The 19933-nt window shown below is 42.4% G+C and overlaps 1 protein-coding gene across 5 annotated transcripts; it reads left to right on the top strand.

Annotated features, from left to right (window-relative positions):
• Positions 1-1876: 1876 nt before the first annotated feature.
• Positions 1877-19711, top strand: LOC311106956 (4-galactosyl-N-acetylglucosaminide 3-alpha-L-fucosyltransferase 9-like). Of its 5 annotated transcripts, none has more exons than XM_084149370.1 (4): positions 1877-2294; positions 2494-2557; positions 9300-9431; positions 18208-19710. In XM_084149370.1, exon 4 carries the CDS (start codon positions 18216-18218, stop codon positions 19338-19340), a length of 1125 nt encoding a protein of 374 aa, XP_084005496.1. In that variant the 5' UTR covers positions 1877-2294; positions 2494-2557; positions 9300-9431; positions 18208-18215; the 3' UTR covers positions 19341-19710. The 5 variants fall into 5 exon arrangements, with proteins under 5 accessions (XP_084005496.1, XP_084005494.1, XP_084005492.1 ...); XM_084149368.1 differs by having other exon boundaries at positions 1877-2189; positions 18208-19708; XM_084149366.1 differs by lacking the exon at positions 9300-9431 and having other exon boundaries at positions 1877-2189; positions 18208-19711.
• The last annotated feature ends 222 nt before the right edge of the window (positions 19712-19933 follow it).

Raw genomic sequence — 19933 nt, 5'->3', positions numbered from 1 at the left:
TGTTTGCAAATGGTGTGTTAGAGGAAGTCTGTTATGTGGAGGCCTGGGATTGGTTTATGGGAAAACCACCCATATCATGTTACAGATTATAAATACCATGGTTGGAACAAAGGACGAGGAGGAACAACATATTAGAGATTGGGTCAGTTGTTCTCCAGATGTCTGCAGGAGTCTGTAAATTGACACTGAAATCTTTGGTGTAATAAACTATTATAATCAAGGACAGTGTCAGCGGATTTCTTGTCATCACAGCATAATTAGCATCGTTATTTAGATTCCACAATCACAACTTGTCCCGAGAGTCAGCACCCATTGACACAGTTTCCCTGTACTTTCCCACCCTAACTATACTCTTTGTACCTATGTCCTTGGACAGTTCAACAAAGAGGCAGTGTGAGTCATAAGCCTTATCTCCCCCTACTCCCTAACAGCTCCTCACATTCATCACAGCTTGTTATATTAAACAGTCTATATCAGTACAGCACAAACCTATTATGTTTAATCATTAATGTATTCTTTCTAAGCTAACAGCACATCTGAAATATAAGAGAATAATTTCCCACATGACCCACTGGGAATGTGATGAAAGAAATAAAAGCTGAAATAAATCATTCTCTCTACTATTATTCTAAAATGAAGTGGTGATCCTAACTGACCTAAAACAGGGCATTTTTACTAGGATTAAATGTCAGGAATTGTGAAAAACAGAGTTTAAATGTACTTGGCTAAGGTGTATGTAAACTTCTGACTTGTAGGTGGAGTTGGTAAGCTAGCTGAGGACACACAGTGGCAGCTAGGTTGAGTTGGTAAACTAGCTAGCTAGCTTGTAGTGTGCTAGTAATAGCAAGGCTTGATAAGGAGTCCATCAGTGGAGGATATCTTGACAAGGTTAGCACCGGAGTACTGTGGCTAACACACACACACACTAGTTGGTGGGCTAAGTCAGCACAAGACAAGGAAGCCCAATATCCTCAGATAAAGGGGATAGGTAGGGGAGAGCTGTCACCATGGCCGGCCTGCTCATTTGGTAGAATTATGCGGCAGCCAGGCAGATTGAAGATGGCAGCATTTTCTGAGCTAAATTGACCAAGACGCACCTCCAACAACAACACATAATGTAGTATCTTAAACAGTCTAGATAAAGTAGGAAACGTGGCCCTAAGATTTTGCTGATGTGGCAAAATGGTGTACTCTACTGTGCTGGAAAACATCTGGAAAGCATTACTAAATTCCTGGAAAAGAGGATATGTAATGGCCAGGGATTGTTTTTTTAGAATCACACCATAATACGTCACAAAGGATATAAAACCATGTCTGAACAATAGAATAGGGAGAATAGCTAATCAGATTGGCTCGGGCTGTTTTCCAGACATCTGCAGGAGTCTGTCAAAATTCGATGCTGTAAACTCTTTGTTATAATAAACCTTTATAATCAAAGTATAGTGTCGGCGGATCTTCTTATCATTACAAGCATGGACCAGCAAAAGTGTTTCTTTTAGTAACCACAATAAAACCTCACATAATTCTGCACCAAAACAATGAAAATGTCTCTCAACCAGTGGCATATGGGCTTTTTAGGTGAGTGCTGATGCTGCCCTGTGATAAACAGTTCCCACTTTGTCAAAGGGAGGGGCAAAAAATAATTTGCTTGTCCATTTCCAGCGTGACTCTCCAGGGTGCTGTTGAAGAGAGGCATCTCTCAGGCACTCCACCAACATTCCGTCAAAAAAATTATCTAACATAAATCATGTAGCAGATATAGGATATGGTAGAAAGAGTATGTGGCCTTTTCTGTAGCATACAGGCTGGAGATAAAATGTATGGCAATGTAATGAGACAGACACTATCTACATCATGCTGGGGCATGTTTTGGTCTTGCCTAGGGCGGCTGAACCGCAAGGACTGGCTGTCACACAGCCTTGGAAGGCGAATTTCGTGCTCACAGGCTGTTGGTGACATACTGACAGTACACACAACTCACACAGAGTTTATTTTACCCGACCAGGACCGGAAGAAGCAATCCGAAAAACGAGCGCAGTGGAGCAGTCATATTGCTCGATACTGCTAAGCTAACTTTGCAAGAAGAAATAAGTGACAGTGCGTGGTCTGACGGTTCCTCCCCATGCTGACACATCACCGGAGCGCGAGGGATATACACCATACTTTCAACCGTACTGACGGTCTGAAAGGTATGAAGTAGAACTTCTTGCATCACCACTTCTATTTTTATTGTATTGTTTATTGGCGTGGCTAAGAAGGAAGTAACACGATGTAACTTGCCCCTCCCCACTGAGGTAAACCTATATTTGTCCTTGACAATAATGCTTTGTTTTGCTGCTGTAAGGACGTCCAGAACGAACTTTTGTCTCCCTTCTCACAACCAATATAATTTGGAGGATCTTGTGAAACAGCTTCTCACGGTTTTCTATAGCTTTATTGAACTATTGAGTAGGCTTACCAAAGTAACATCTCACATGTGCATATTTCTCATAGGGCGTGTATGAAAGACTTTACCAGCAGCTCTGAATACTGCGTGACGAGAACAACCTGTTGACCGGTGAGCCATTATCTTTTCCTCTTACAGGCTTTCACTTATTGGTGCCTTGTTGAGTTCAGTTTTGAATGGTCAAGTAAAATAATAAGAAATGCCAATGTACTTGTATATCTTACAGGATTCACTTTTATATATGAGGCTGTGTCCGAAATCTGTCTTGCCTACTACTTATTAAAATTACATCACCTACTGTGCCAAGTTTCCCGATAGCGATAGAATGTAGGTTTACGAGTGTTTTAACGATTCATCTTTCCTACAGCTGCGGATGCATGCGTAACATGCGTTTCTCAAAACACCACGCAGAGAGAACGGTCGCTAAGTGTGTTGTTGGAGCATGTGTCGAAACTGATAGGATCGAAAGGAGAAGTTCTTTGATCCGCTTTCTCAATTCAAATATTTCCTTAACAATATAATTATTTCACAAAACTGACGACGAATCAGCTCCTACGTGGCATATTCTAATGTTTGCCCAATGACAATGTACAAAATCACCGATTTGGCACATTGTGCATATGTTAGGCTACACCTCCTGAAATATATTGAGACAAATTAGTCGCCTACAAGTAGCTAAATAGAACTCGGGGGGGGGGGGGAATCAGCATTAACGATGCATTTAGCTGTTCTACGAGTAGTCTGGGGCAGGCCCTAGATTACGAGCGTTTAAATGCAACGTTAACGATGGTTTTGGTCAACAGCTCGGAGATGTAACGAACCTCCTACGAAGGTTCTAACGATGAATTTAGCCTTTAAATGCTTTTGGGAAACCGGTCCCCCAAGCCTACTAATCATACTACATAGGTTACTATTTAGAACGTTACCTCATATTTAGTAAAAACGAATTCAGTAGGCTGCGTTTAGAGGCAGCCTTAATTGTCAAAAGAATTAGACTAGTGGCAAAGAATCAGAATTGTGCTACCTGTGTAAAGGCAGCCTATGCAACAAATATCAACACACTAGGCTTATCCTAACGGAGTTTATTTAGTCCGCTAGATTTATCCATACTGCGAATACACCATCTAATGCGCGTTTACGTTGATTTCAGCCATTCGTTCATTTTGGAACAGCGCACCCATTTAGCTATCTGATTATCAGCTGTGGTCAAAGACAACTCTTGCTTAATTAAGTGTGCAGCGAATTCTACCAGATGAAAAGCCGAAATGAGTATGATATCCTGGCATTTAAAGCATAGCCTATTCAATTTTCGAAATTTCACATACAATCAAACTTTGTATTTTCGCATACCCAAAATGCCTACTATTTAGAACGCAAGTAGCCCATGGGTATTCGGACACAGGCCTCTGAGTGCTTTTATAATGTCATGCCCATGTTTGCTAATCTTGCCAATGAAAAAATCATTGAAGTAGTTGGCAATATCAGTGGGTTTTGTGATGATTGAGCCATCTGATTCAATGAATGATGGAGCCGAGTTTGCCTTTTCCCCAAAAATTTCATTTAAGGTGCTCCAAAGCTTTTTACTATAATTCTTTATATAATTTATTTTTGTTTCAGAGTATAGTTTCTATTTATTTTGTTTAGTCACATGATTTCTCAATTGGCAGTATGTTTGCCAATCGGTTGGGCTGCCAGACTTATTTGCCATACCTTTTGCCTCATCCCTCTCAACCAAACAATTTTTAAAATCCTCATCAATCCAAGGGGATTTAACAGTTTTAAGTCATTTATTTTTATTTTTTTCCCACCTTTATTTAACCAGGAAAGCCAGTTGAGAACAAGTTCTCATTTACAACTGCGACCTGGCCAAGATAAAGCAAAGCAGTGCGATTTAAAAACAACAACAGAGTTACATATGGGGTAAACAAAACATAAACTCAAAAATACAACAGAAAATATATATACAGTGTGTGCGACTGTAGTAAGTTATGGAGGTAAGGCAATAAATAGGCCATAGTGCAAAATAGTTACAATTTCGTATTAACACTGGAATGATAGATGTGCAGAAGATAATGTGCAAATAGAGATACTGGGGTGCAAATTAGCAAAATAAATAACAATATGGGGATGAGATAGTTGGGTGGGCTAATTTCAGAATGGCTGTGTACAGGTGCAGTGATCGGTAAGCTGCTCTGACAACTGACGCTTAAAATTAGTGAGGGAGATAAGAGTCTCCAGCTTCAGAGATTTTTGCAGTTCGTTCCAGTCATTGGCAGCAGAGAACTGGAAGGAATGGCGGCCAAAGGAGGTGTTGGCTTTGGGGATGACCAGTGAGATATACCTGCTGGAGCGCAGACTACGGGTGGGTGTTGCTATGGTGACCAGTGAGCTAAGATAAGACAGGGATTTGCCTAGCAGTGATTTATAGATGACCTGGAGCCAGTGGGTTTGGCGACAAATATGTAGTGAGGGCCAGCCAACAAGAGAGTACAGGTCACAATGGTGGGTAGTATATGGAGCTTTGGTGATAAAACGGATGGCACTGTGATAGACTACATCCAATTTGCTGAGTAGAGTGTTGGAGGCTATTTTATAAATGACATCGCCAAAGTCAAGGATCGGTAGGATAGTCAGTTTTACGAGGGCATGTTTGGCAGCATGAGTGAAGGAGGCTTTGTTGCGAAATAGGAAGCCAATTCTAGATCTAACTTTTAATTGGAGATGCTTAATGTGAGTCTGGAAGGAGAGTTTACAGTCTAACCAGACACCTAGGTATTTGTAGTTGTCCACATACTCTAGGTCAGACCCGCCGAGAGTAGTGATTCTAGTCGGGTGGGCGGGTGCAAGCAGCGTTCGGTTGAAGAGCATGCATTTAGTTTTACTAGTGTTTAAAGCAGTTGGAGGCTACTGAAGGAGTGTTGTATGGCGTTGAAGCTCGTTTGGAGGTTTGTTAACACAGTGTCCAATGAAGGGCCAGATGTATACAAAATGGTGTCGTCCGCATAGAGGTGGATCCGAGTATCACCAGCAGCAAGAGCGACATCATTGATATACACAGAGAATAGAGTCGGCCTGAGAATTTAACCCTGTGGCACCCCCATAGAGACGGCCAGAGGTCCAGACAACAGGCCCTCCGATTTGACACATTGAACTCTATCTGAGAAGTAGTTGGTGAACCAGGCGAGGCAGTCATTAGAGAAACCAAGGCTATTTAGTCTGCCAATAAGAATGCGGTGATTGACAGAGTCGAAAGCCTTGGCCAGGTCAATGAAGACGGCTGCGCAGTACTGTCTTTTATCGATCGCAGTGATAATATCGTTTAGGACCTTGAGCGTGGCTGAGGTGCACCCATGACCAGCTCGGAAACCGGATTGCATAGCGGAGAAGGTACGGTGGGATTCGAAATGGTCGGTGATCTGTTTGTTAACTTGGCTTTCAAATACTTTCGAAAGGCAGGGCAGGATGGATATAGGTCTGTAACAGTTTGGATCTAGAGTGTCACCCCCTTTGAAGAGGGGGATGAACGCGGCAGCTTTCCAATCTCTGGGGATCTCAGACATTACGAAAGAGAGGTTGAACAGGCTAGTATTTCGGCGGCTAATTTTAGAAAGAAAGGGTCCAGATTGTCTAGCCCAGCTGATTTGTAGGGGTCCAGATTTTTCAGCTCTTTCAGAACATCAGCTGTCTGAATTTGTGTGAAAGAGAAGCGGTGGGGGCATGGGCAAGTTGCAGCGGAGGGTGCAGAGCTGGTGGCCGGGGTAGTGGTAGCCAGGTGGAAGCATGGCCAGCCGTAGCAAAATGCTTGTTGAAATTCTCGATTATTGTAGATTTATCAGTGGTGACAGTGTTTCCTAGCCTCAGTGCAGTGGGCAGTTGGGAGGAGGTGCTCTTATTTTCCATGGACTTTACAGTGTCCCAAAACTTTTTGGAGTTAGTGCAAATTTCTGTTTGAAAAAGCTAGCCTTTGCTTTCCTAACTGATTGTGTATATTGGTTCCTGACTTCCCTGAAAAGTTGCATATCGTGGGGGCTGTTCGATGCTAATGCAGTACGCCACAGGATGTTTTTGTGCTGGTCAAGGGCAGTCAAGTCTGAGGAGAACTAGGGGCTATATCTGTTCTTAGTTCTGCATTTTTTGAATGGGGCATGCTTATTTAAGATGGAGAGGAAAGCACTTTTAAAGAACAACCAGGCATCCTCTACTGACGGAATGAGGTCAATATCCATCCAGGATACCCGGGCCAGGTCAATTAGAAAGATCTGCTCGCTAAAGTGTTTTAGGGAGCGTTTGACAGTGATGAGGGGTGGTCGTTTGACCGCGGACCCATTACGGACGCAGGCAATAAGGCAGTGATCGCTGAGATCCTGGTTGAAGACAGCGGAGGTGTATTTAGAGGGTACATTTGTCAGGATGATATCTATGAGGGTGCCCATGTTTACAGATTTAGGGTTGTACCTTGTAGGCTCGTTGATCAATTGTGTGAGATTGAGGGCATCTATTTTAGATTGTAGGTTGGCCGGGGTGTTAAGCATATCCCAGTTTAGGTCACCAAGCAGTACGAACTCTGAGGATAGATGGGGGGGCAATCAGTTCACATATGGTGTCCAGGGCACAGCTCAGGGCTGAGGGGGGTCTGTAGCAAGCAGCAACAGTGAGAGACTTATTTCTGGAAAGGTGGATTTTTAGAAGTAGAAGCTCAAACTGTTTGGGCACAGACCTGGATAGTATGATAGAGCTCTGCAGGCTATCTCTACAGTAGATTGCAACCCCACCCCCTTTGGCAGTTCTATCGAGACGGAAAATGTTGTAGTTGGGGATGGAAATTTCTGAATTTTTGGTGGCCTTCCTAAGCCAGGATTCAGACACTGCTAGAACATCAGGGTTGGCGGAGTCTGCTAACGCAGTGAATCACTCAAACTTAGGAAGGAGGCTTCGGATGTTAACGTGCAAGAAACCAAGGCTTTTACGGTTACAGAAGTCAACAAATGATAACGCCTGGGGAGTAGGAGTGATACTGGGGGCTACAGGGCCTGGGTTAACCTCTACATCACCAGAGGAACAGAGGAGGAGTAGAATAAGGTTACGGCTAAAGGCTTTAAGTACTGGTCTTCTAGTGCGTTGGTTACAAAGAAAAAAAGGGGCAGATTTCCGGGCATTGTAGAATAGATTCAGGGCATTATGTACAGACAAGGATATGGAAGGATATGAGTACAGTGGAGGTAAACCTAAGCGTTGGGTAACGATGAAAGAGATAGCATCACTGGAGGCACTGATTGAGTCGGTCTCCGCGTGTATGGGGGGTGGGACAAAGGAGCTATCTAAGGCAGGTTGAGCTGGGCTGGGGGATCTACAGTGAAATGGTACAATAAGAAATAACCGAAACAGCAATAAGCAAGGCATATTGACATTATTCGAGAGAGCTAAGACAACAGCTGGTAATGGCGACAAAGTTTGGGCTTAGGCTAAACATAAACAGGATGCGGTACCGTAAAAAGGAACAGTCCAGCAGGCATCAGCTCTATAGCTGAGTTATCATATGGTCCGGTGAACAGCAATAGGAGAGTTAGGAGGTAGTTCGGGGGCTGCTATAGCACTGGCGAGCAAGAGGCCACGGCTAGCGTGTGTTAGCGGGCCGGGGCTAGCAGATGGATCTTCATGGTCGACGTTGTAACGGGAAGCCTGTTGTGACCACATCAGACGATTTCTTCGGCAGACCAGTCGTGTTGGATCGGCGGGGCTCCGTGTCAACACTAGGAGGTCCCGTCCGGTTGACAGAGGGGTAGATAGCCGGGAGATGGGCCTGGCTCAATGCTAGCTCAAGGCTGATTAGCCAACAACAACGTCCATTTGGTCGCAGCTAGCTAGTTGCGATGATCCGGTGTTAAAGGTCCAGTGATTCAGTGATTCCGGCAGAAGAACCAATATGATCTGGGTCGATAACGCACTGTGCAGACTGGCCGATAATAGTCCAGGCTAGAGCTGGCTGGTAGGTAGTGCAGGCCACGGACAATGGTGAAAAACCGCTAATAGCAAGTAGCTAGTTAGCTGGCTACTCCCGTCCAGTAGACAGAGAGGTAGATAGACGGATATGGGCCCGGCTCGAGGTTAACTCGAGGCTAACTGGTGCTTGCTTCGGGGGCAGTGGTGATTAGCCAAACAGCAACATCCATTCGATTGCGGCTAGCTAGTTGCGATCCGGTGTTAATGTCCAGTGATTCAGTTATTCTGGCAGAAAATCAGATGTTCTGGGTGAAAACCGCTAACGGTGGCTAATAGCAAGTAGCTAGTTAGCTGGCTAGCTAGTTTCAACTGGAGATTCTAGATAAAAGGTAAGTCAATAATAGAATCCGTTCCACGTTGAGTAAGGCGTGTAGCAGGAAAGTATATTTTGTAGAAGGATGAAAAGTGTGATAGGGAAATATGTACGAAAAATACAAAAACATACAAAAAACAGGCTATTTACACAGACACACAACAAAGAACATGACCGCACTGCTACGCCATCTTGGAATGGGTGGAATGGGTGCATGCTTATTATTAACTGGAATAAGCAATTTTTTATAAATGTGTCAAGTGGAGCATCTGGTTGCTCCTCATTACACAACACAGACCAGCAGATATTCTTTACATCATCAACATAAGAATCACTACAAAACGTATTGTATGACCTCATACACTATATTAGGCCCAGCCTTTGGAACTTTGGTTTTCCTAGATATGGCTACTAAATTGTGATCACTACATCCTATGGATTTGGATACTGTTTTAAAGAAAATTTCTGCAGCATTAGTAAAGATATGATCAATACATGTTGATGATTATATTCCTGTGTTGTTTGTAACTACCCTGGTAGGTTGACTGACAACCTGAACCAGGTTGCACGCACTGGTTACAGTTTGAAGTTTTGAAGAGCCGACACGACGACGACCCTTCCACCAGACCAGAGCGGAGTCCGGCTACTGGGGTAGAAGAAAAAGGAAAGTAGGTGGGTCTGGATTCCCCAGTAGCTTGTGTAGGTTCGCTACTTCGCCCCTGTAGTTCTCTGCAAGTTTGGTGGATGAGGAATAATGGTTTGGGGCTGTTCTTCATGGTTCGGGCTAGGCCCCTTAATTCCAGTGAACGGAAATCTCAACGCTACAGCATACAATGACATTCTAGAAGATTCTTTGCTTCCGACTTTGTGGCAACAGTTTGGGGAAGGCCCTTTCCTGTTTCAGCATGACAATGCCCCCGTGCACAAAGTGAGGTCCATGCAGAAATGGTTTGTTGAGATCGGTGTGGAAGAACTTGACTGGCCTGCACAGAGCCCTGACCTCAACCCCATTGTACACCTTTGGGATGAATTGGAACGCCGACTGCGAGCCAGGCCTAATCGCCCATCATCAGTACCCGACCTCACTAATGCTCTTGTGGCTGAATGGAAGCAAGTCCCCGCAGCAATGTTCCAACATCTAGTGGAAAGCCTTCCCAGAAGAGTGGAGGCTGTTATAGCAGCAAAGGGGGGGACCAACTCCATATTAATTATTTTGGAATGAGATGTTTGACGAGCAGGTGTCCACATACTTTTGGTCATGTAGTGTGTGTATGTATATATGTAACCACAGTTCCTCCTTCTGAAAACAATCTGTGGCAACCTTTTCCAGGTCCTAATAATAATAAATAATAACAATAATATGGTTATGTGCTAAAAGAGAAAGGATTTCCTTATTACTAAGGCCAATTCTAAAGTATAGTTTCACCAGGTCATCTAACTCAGGCATTTCAATGGTGGTGCGCACAGCAATGAGGAGCCAGGGAGACATGCACTTAACCATATCCCCTACATTCATCTTGAAATACTGTATAACTGAGACTTTATTATCAAAATGTTGACCTTAGTCTCAAAATTACATTTCGTGTTTATTATCAAAATATTTTCACTTTATTTAAAAAATATTGGCACTTTGTATTCTAAAAATATTGCCACTTTATTCACAAAATAAAAAATGTATTCAGTTGGCTCTAATACTCTTCCGTAATGTTTGGTGGTTGTGGCTATAATCAATGAGTGACATATTTAAAGGGCAGCGGTGCATTTTGAACCCACAACTGGTCATTCAGTATATCACAGGTTCTGTTTAATTGAACATTCCACTACGTTTTTGCATACTGAACGCAGACCAGGGCCTGGTTTCCCAAAAGCATCTTAAGGTTAAGTTCATCGTTAGAACCTTCATAAGAGCATCTTTCAATTTGAGCCAATTCCCAAAACAGTCTTTATTAACATTGCACTTTAACTCGCTCGTAATCTAATGCCTGCCTCAGACCACTCTGAGAACAGCTAATGCCTCGATCACACCGACAGTATCATTGCATTTTGGTACACCAGAAGTACATTCATTTCCAATGGAACGCTGCGTTTGCCTTGCAACATTGCGTTGCAGAGGCAGTTGCAGTGCGTTCTGTGTGGTGCATATGTTGGATTTATCGAACGTATGCTTCAAACTGTATGCTTGACAGGCTCTACAAAGTCAATACTTTGTAGAGCCACCTTTTGCAGAAATTACACCTGCAAGTCTCTTGGGGTATGTCTCTATAAGCTTGGCACATCTAGAAACTGGGATTTTTGCCCATTCTTCAAGGCAAAACTGCTCCAGCTCCTTCAAGTTGGATTGGTTCCGCTGGTGTACAGCAATCTTTGTCATACCACAGATTCTCAATTGGATTGAGGTCTGGGCTTTGACTAGGCCATTCGAAGACATTGAAATGTTTCCCCTTAAACCACTCAAGTGTTGCTTTAGCATTATGCTTAGGGTCATTGTCTTGCTGGAAGGTGAACCTCCATCCCAGTCTCAAATCTCTGGAAGACTGAAACAGGTTTCCCTCAAGAATTTCCCTATATTTAGCGCCATCCATCATTCCTTCAATTCTGACCAGTTTCCCAGACCCTGTCGATGGAAAAACATCCCCACAGCATGATGCTGCCACCACCATGCTTCACTGTGGGGGTGGTGTTCTCGGGGTGATGAGAGGTGTTGTGTTTGTGCCAGACCTAGCGTTTTCCTTGATGGCCAAAAAGCTACATTTTAGTCTCATCTGACCAGAGTACCTTCTTCCATATGTTTGGTGAGTCTCCCACATGCCTTTTGGCAAACACCAAATGTGTTTGCTTATTTTTTTCTTTAAGCAATGGCTTTTTTTCTGGCCACTCTTCCGTAAAGCCCAGCTCTGTGGCGTGTGCGGCTTAAAGTGGTCCTATAGACAGATACTCCAATCTCCGCTGTGGAGCTTTGCAGCTCCTTCAGGGTTATCTTTGGTCTCTTTGTTGCCTCTCTGATTAATGCCCTCCTTGCCTGGTCCGTGAGTTTTGGTGGGCGGCCCTCTCTTGGCAGGTTTGTTGTGGTGCCATATTCTTTCCATTTTCTAATAATGGGTTTAATGGTGCTCTGTAGAATGTTCAAAGTTTCTGATTTTTTTATAACCCAAGCCTGATCTGTACTTCTCCACAACTTTGTCCCTGACCTGTTTGGAGAGCTTCTAGGTCTTCATGGTGCCGCTTGCTTGGTGGTGCCCCTTGCTTAGTGGTGTTACAGACTCTGGGGCCTTTCAGAACAGGTGTGTGTGTGTGTATGTATATGTGTGTGTGTATGTATATGTGTGTATGTGTGTGTGTGTATGTATATACAGTGAGCTCCATAATTCACTGGACAGTGACCATTCTTTTGTTATTTTGGTTCTCTACTCTAGCACTTTGAGTTTGAAAGGATACAATGACAATGAGGGTGAAGTGCAGACTGTCAGCTTTAATTTGAGGGTATTTTCATACATATCGGATGAACCGTTTACGAATTATAGAAGCTTTTGTACATGGTCCCCCCCATTTTCGGGCATCAAAAATCATTGGACAGTTTAACATAATGTAGAATAAAGTAATCATTGTTAATATTTGGTCGCATATCCTTTGCATGCAATGACTGCTTGAAGTCTGCGATGCATCGCCATCACCATACGCTGGGTATCTTCCCTGGTGATGCTCTGCCAGGCCTGTACTGCAGCCATCTTCAGTTCCTGCTTGTTTCGGGGACTTATTGCCTTAAGTCTCCTCTTCAGCATGTAAAATGCATGTTCAATTGGATTCAGATCTGGTGATTGACTCGGCCAGTCAAGGTTTTTCCACTTTTTGGCCATCAAAAACCCCTTTGTTGCTCTAGCAGTATGTTTAGGGTCATTGTCTTGTTGCGTGATTAAGTGCCGTCCAATGAGTTTGGAGGCATTTGGTTTTATCTGAGCAGATAAAATATTTCAGTAGACTTCAGAATTCATTGTTCTACTTCTGTCTGCAGTCACATCATCGATGAAGACAAGTGAGCCTGTTCCACTGGCAGCCATACAGGCCCAAGCCATAACACCCCCTCCACCATGTTTCATGGATGAGGTGGTATGCTTTGGATCATGGGCATTTCTTTTTTTTCTCCACACTTTTGTCTTTCCATCACTCTGGTACATGTTAATCTTTGTCTCATCTGTCCACAATATTTTTTTCCAGAACTCTTGGGGTTCTTTTAGGTGCTTTTTAGCAAACTGTAATCTTGCCTTTCTGTTCTTCAGGCTTATCAGTGGTTTGCATCTTGTAGTGTACCCTCTGTAGTCCTGCTGGTGTAGTCTTCTGCGTATGGTAGACTTTGACACATCTACACCTGCATCCAGGAGAGTGTTTTTGATCTGTTGGGCTGTTATCAGGGGTTTTTTCTTCACCATAGAGAGTATTCTCCGGTCATCCACTACAGTGGTCTTCCTCTGTCTACCGGGTCTTTTGACATAATTGAGTTCACCGGTTGTTTTTTTCTTGTTAATGATGAACAAAACTGTTGACTTGGGCATGGCCAGGGTTTTTGCAATGTTCCTGAATGATTGATTTTCATTTCTGAGCCTTATGACGGCCAACTTCATTTGCATCGACACTGCTGTCTTCCTCATGTTGTCACACCCCAATAACAACCTCCAAAGGCAATAGCAACGTCTAGAATCATTACTATTCATCAACAGCTCTCCTGCATTCACTAACGACACAAATGAATACACCTGCCTAACGACACACATCTGTGAAGCCAATTTAACAAATACTTGTAGTACCTTAAAATGGGGGGACCATGTACAAAAGGTGCTGTCATTTCTAAACGGTTAATCCGATATGTATGAAAATACCCTCAAATTAAAGCTGACAGTCTGCACTTCACGCTCATTGTCATTGTATCCTTTCAAACTCAAAGTGCTAGAGTACAGAACCAAAATAACAAAACAATGGTCACTGTCCAATGAATTATGGAGCTCACTGTATATATATATATATATATATATATATATATATATATATATATATATATATATATATATATATATATATATATATATATAAATATAAATAAATAAATAAATACACACACACACAGTGGGGAGAACAAGTTTTTGATACACTGCCGATTTTGCAGGTTTTCCTACTTACAAAGCATGTAGAGGTCTGTAATTTTTATCATAGGTACACTTCAACTGTGAGAGATGGAATCTAAAACAAAAATCCAGAAAATCACATTGTATGATTTTTAAGTAATTAATTTGCATTTTATTGTGTATGTTAGGGCCTTGTCATGTTTAAACTAAACACGAGTGAGTGTGTGTGTGCAAGACAGGGGAGTGTGATTGGTTGGAATATTATGTGCATAATAAAATTCGAGTTTAGCCGCCCTCAGAGACAAAGGAAGTGGGCGTGGAGTGATAAAGAGCAGGAAACTGAAGAGGGAGGTGATTTAGAGCTAGAAGAGTTGGGAATGATGGTGTATATAATGTGACGTGAGAGAGAGAGAACGGGGTGCCACTGCAGACTGGTATCGGCTTTGTTGAACCTTTTAATAAAGTCATTTCTTGATGCAACAAAAACTCTAAGACCTTATTTGTAATAAAGTATAGTGGTTATTTTCCACAACAAGAGCAAAGGGGGTGAATACATATGCACGCACCACTTTTCCGTTATTATTTTTTTTTTATTCTTTGAAACTAGTTCTTTTTTTCATTTCACTTCACCAATTTGGACTATGTTGTGTGTCCATTACATGAAATCCAAATAAAAATCAATTTAAATTACAGGTTGTAATGCAATAAAATAGGAAAATGCCAAGGGGGTTGAATACTTTTTCAAGACACTGTATCCAGATGATGCGGCGTGCTATTTTGCACAATTTCACTGTCGGTGTGATCAAGGCGTAAGTGTGTTAGACCACTGTTTGCACTCCCGTGTCGCTTTACACACATCTCTGCTAAACAGAATGAAGATGTTTCTGTCTCTCTGACCGCCGAAAATGTCATAGTTGAATATAAAGCCTAAAAAGTTTGCAACGTTATAAACAAGCGAAGCAAGGATACATAAAAAAACAAAAAACAGAACCATATTATTTGATCGCTAGCTAGATTATTAGACTAAATATTGACATCACTTCATGTATGTGCAATCGATAGACCTACCTAGTGTTAGGCTACATGTGAGTCGCTTCAATATTTGTATCTATTAGGCCAGCTATAGGCTACTATTATCTAAAACGCACGCATTTCACTGTAGACCAGTCCTTCTCAAATAGTGGGGCGCGCCCCCCTGGGGGGGCTCGGAGCGATGCCGGGGGGGCGCGTGTGACCCTGGGGAACATGCTTTTTTTTGCCGCAGGGAGTAGTTTTTTTTTGCACCGAACAAAAGCACAGAGTAGGAGATATGAAGTGCAGATAACAAACCCTTAAGAGACGCCATGGAAACATATCTAACAGGGATGAAAAGAAAGTCGGAGAGAGACTGAGATAATGAGTCAAACGTAAGTCTCCCGAAAGCTAAGACGAGGAAATATGACGAAGCGTATGTAGCGCTTGGCTTCACTGTGACTACGGTGGGAGAAGAGGAAAGACCGGTATGTTTACTGTGTCTAAAAATGTTGGCAGCGGACAGCATGAAGCCAAATAAATTAAGGCGTCACTTAAATACATTACACCCCAATCACGCTGATAAGCCGCTTGAGTTTTTTCAGCGAAAACATGCCGAATATTGCCAACAATCGTCCCGCTTTGTGAATGCTACTTCAGGAAACCAGCGAGCACTGTTAGCATCATATAAGGTGGCGTACCAAATTGCTCAGTGCAAAAAAAAACACTCCATAGCAGAGGAGCTGATACTGCCTGCAGCATTAGACATGGTCTCTGTCATGCTGGATGACGCAAGTGCTGCAAAAATAAAAACAATCCCTCTGTCCAATGACACTGTCGCCAGACGTATAAATGACATTGCTAACGATCTTAAAGAACAGCTGGTAGATAAACTCAAAGACAAACGTGCCTTTTGCCATTAATCCTGACTTCCTCATTTTGCTAAAAAAAAATCAGCACAAATGGTTTTATTCATTTTTGTTTTATAGGTCAGTGTTTCATATATTGGGCTCCTGAGTTCATGTTGCTGATCAATTTGAATGTATTATTATTTATTGATTATATTTTATTTTATTTTTCAGTATCAAATGGTCAAAAAATTTTTACAGTTTAAATAAGGCAAATTTCAGGCAAATTTATGCACTTTAAGTCTTTTCTGTTACAGACTAAAAAACAATGTTAATAAAGTTATTCTTTGTTGTAAGTTGATCTATATTTCTTTATTTTATTTTTATTTTCTTTAATGTTAATAAGGATACAATGTTATGCAGAGGTGTACTTAGAACAATTTCATAGACAAATGATACTATTTCCAGTTGCGGCGGAGAGTTGGGGGGCGCGAAATGTTTACTTCTTCCTAGGGGGGGCGCAACAGAAAATAATTGAGAAGCACTGCTGTAGACTAACCAATAATCTACATTTACATTACATTTACGTCATTTAGCAGACGCTCTTATCCAGAGCGACTTACAAATTGGTGCATTCACCCTATAGCCAGTGGGATAACCACTTTACAATATTTTATTTAATTATTATTTTTATTTTTTTTGGGGGGGGGCTGGGGGGGTAGAAGGATTACTTTATCCTATCCCAGGTATTCCTTAAAGAGGTGGGGTTTCAAATGTCTCCGGAAGGTGGTGAGTGACTCCGCTGTCCTGGCGTTGTGAGGGAGCTTGTTCCACCATTGGGGTGCCAGAGCAGCGAACAGTTTTGACTGGGCTGAGCGGGAACTATGCTTCCGCAGAGGAAGGGGAGCCAGCAGGCCAGAGGTGGATGAACGCAATGCCCTCGTTTGGGTGTAGGGACTGATCAGAGCCTGAAGGTACAGAGGTGCCGATCCCCTCACAGCTCCATAGGCAAGCACCATGGTCTTGTAACAGATGCGAGCTTCAACTGGAAGCCAGTGGAGTGTGCGGAGGAGCGGGGTGACGTGAGAGAACTTGGGAAGGTTGAACACCAGATCTAAAGGTCAACATATTAGATCTATGGCAACGTCGCTTCACTTGTGAATTATTTACATTGTTTAATTGTAGAATATCTGTTGGCCTACTTCACGCTCAATTCTTGCCTGCCATTAGGCTACAATTATTTGTTGCGCAATTACAAAAACCATTGACATCATATCCTATTTTTAAGTCAGATTGATATTTTCTATAGGGAAGAGGGAACAAGCCACTTTGGCTTTATTTGTTCTTGGTCAAATGTTTGAGTATGTAAATTGTGCATAATTCAGTTTGTGTAAAACAAACTGAATTATGCACAATTTACATACTCAAACATTGCATAGAAAATAGTATGAGAACGCAGAATACGTAACACATGGCAAACATACAGTACTTAAATAAAATAATAGTCTATAGAACATTTATTCTCTTGATGGGAAAAATGTGTTGCGTAAAAAAAGATGACTTTGAATAGCCATGAATCATTTAAGGTCTACAGCGAGCTCTTTAGCCTATATTCTGGAATAATTTTCAGCACAGGACATCTCTTCTAATGACACAGGTAAGTTTCACTTTGTAACGAGTGAACTGCGTGGTGTTTTGAGAAACGGGTGTGACATCTTCGGCCGTTTTTAATTTTTTACACGGCCTAGGTTGGGAAAGGAAGAGGGTATGAGATCACTTGTTTTAAAGTACACCTCACCCACCATTGTGAGAAAAAAAATACATGTATTTCCAACAGGTTGTGCTGAAATAAACTTCAACACAATCCTGAGGTAGCCAGGTACACGTTTCCTCGTTGGAAATGGAAACAATCAGAATTTTGGACTGGATAGTTTTTTTTTGCCATATTAAGATCACTTTATTGATCAATTGTACACAAGGTCCAACCGAAATTTGACTAACGCTTTTAACCTAACCCCTCCAAAATATGTATGTAGTGTATGTATGGACAGTGTTTGTGTGTTTTGGAGAGGTGCGGGGGACTGCCACACTGGGTGCCCAGGGAGAGGTTGTTGTGGGGGGTTAAGGGCACAACGGCAGGCAATTGCATCTAGGATTTGATACCAGCAGCCCTTCGGTCAGACCCGGAATTCGAACTGGATCGCCTCTAACCGCTAGGTTACCTGCCGCTCCTGGGTATTAGCTCTTTATCGCTTTCATGAGATAGTTGTCTTTTGGGTACAGGATGAAAGCAAATATATTAAATAATGTAAATATAATATACTTGTTTCATCTGCACCAGCTTCTCTTCTACTTTCTCTCTGTACACAAAAGCTGTTTAATAACAGTTAAACAAAAGTCTTAATTTAGTTGCATTTCTTTGAGTGTGATAGTAATAGTGTGAATGTAATACTGTTGTTCTTTTGCTCTTTACAGGAGCCAAAATGCTGTCTAGTACATTCCTCACTGGACCTTTGCGTATCGTCCTGGTGGGGATCCTCTGTTTAGGGGGATTTGTGACACTGTTTTTAATGTATAACAAATCCGCTCCATCTCTGGACTGTCCTCCCCTGCCTGCTTTCCCACCTCAGTACTCCGAGCGACCTCAGGACCAGCAGCTCAACTTGTCTAAGAAGCAGACAGGACCAGACAAGCCCATCATGCTGTTGTGGTTCTGGCCTGAAAACCGCAGGTTTGATTTTGGAGATTGCGCCACTTTCTTCAACATTGATGGCTGCCTATTGACAGATGACAGGTCTCTATACAACAAGGCAGACGGGGTGCTCATCTTTCACAAATCCATCAACCACGATTTATCCAACTTGCCTCCATCACCTCGACCACCATTCCAGAAGTGGATCTGGTACCATGTGGAATCACCTACAAACACAATTAGGATACCTGGTCTAGAGAACCTTTTCAACTTGACCTTGAGTTATAGGGAAGACGCAGACATCCCTGTGCGTTGGCGCTTAACTGCAAGGAAAGGCCAGGGTGAGGACTTTGTGCTGCCCAAGAAGGATAAATTAGTTTGCTGGATTGTGAGTAACAATAACCCTGCAACTGGAACAGGGGTAAGGTATAGCTATTACAGAGAACTTGTCAAACATATTAAGGTGGACATCTTTGGAACAGCCTTTGGAAGATTCTTGAGATATGAGGACTACTACTCAACACTCTCCAGCTGTAAGTTCTACCTCTCCTTTGAGAACTCAGTCCACAGAGACTACATCACTGAGAAGCTTAACGGACCACTTGCAGCAGGAACTGTGCCAGTAGTATTGGGCCCACCGAGACAGAACTATGAGGACTTTGTCCCAGGAGATTCCTTCATCCATGTTAATGACTTTCCCAATGCAAAAGCCCTGGCTAAATTCCTCCTGAAGTTGGACAAGGATGAGGAGGCATATCTGCACTACTTTCAGTGGCGTAGAAACTTTTTTGCTCAGCAACATCTAATTCAACTGAGTCAAGAGTTCATCCAAGCTATTTGTTATGCCTGTGACCATGTAGGCAAACATAAGGAGTACAGAGTTGTTCACGATATTTACAAGTGGCATTTTGGTTAATCAGTCAGTTACATCCTCCTCCGTGTATATCTATTACCACCATATGATCCTCTTAAAGTACCATGTTCCAGGATCTAATTTAGCAATGTTCACACAGTACCTTTTATGACCTATTACCTGTTTACACACTACCTGCAGGAGAAGTGTACCTGGTTGTTGACCTGCAGTAGCTAGGTTATTTGCCCGGTGTCATGTAAAACGTATTTTTTTTACATGACACCCGGAACCATTCAGGATCTTATCTCTGACTATGCAACAACATAACCTCTGCACTATTTTTTTGTCTGAAATATTACTTGTATGTTATTTTAAAAGATGTTTTACAAATGTTTGAGCTTAAATAATTACGTAATAAAGTGATCAATGTAATGAAAATTGTCCTTGAAATGAGACAGTCCCACATCATCATCAGAGACTTGAAACTAAGTTTGACTTGAAGAGCAGCTACAGTGTACTATAAAACATCCTCTAAAGGTTGTGAAGGTGGTTACCCCTGGAGCAGGGACGGCTTTTTCAATAGGGCGATATGGGCGACGCACTGCCAAACGGGAAAAGGAAGGTATTTTTTTTCTAATCAATTATATCACGGCAAC

This window comes from Coregonus lavaretus, assembly GCF_964263955.1.
Source record: "Coregonus lavaretus genome assembly, chromosome: 31".
Lineage (NCBI taxonomy): Eukaryota > Metazoa > Chordata > Actinopteri > Salmoniformes > Salmonidae > Coregonus > Coregonus lavaretus.
Note: the sequence above shows the minus strand (reverse complement) of the source record. Positions and strands in the feature narration are given on the sequence as shown.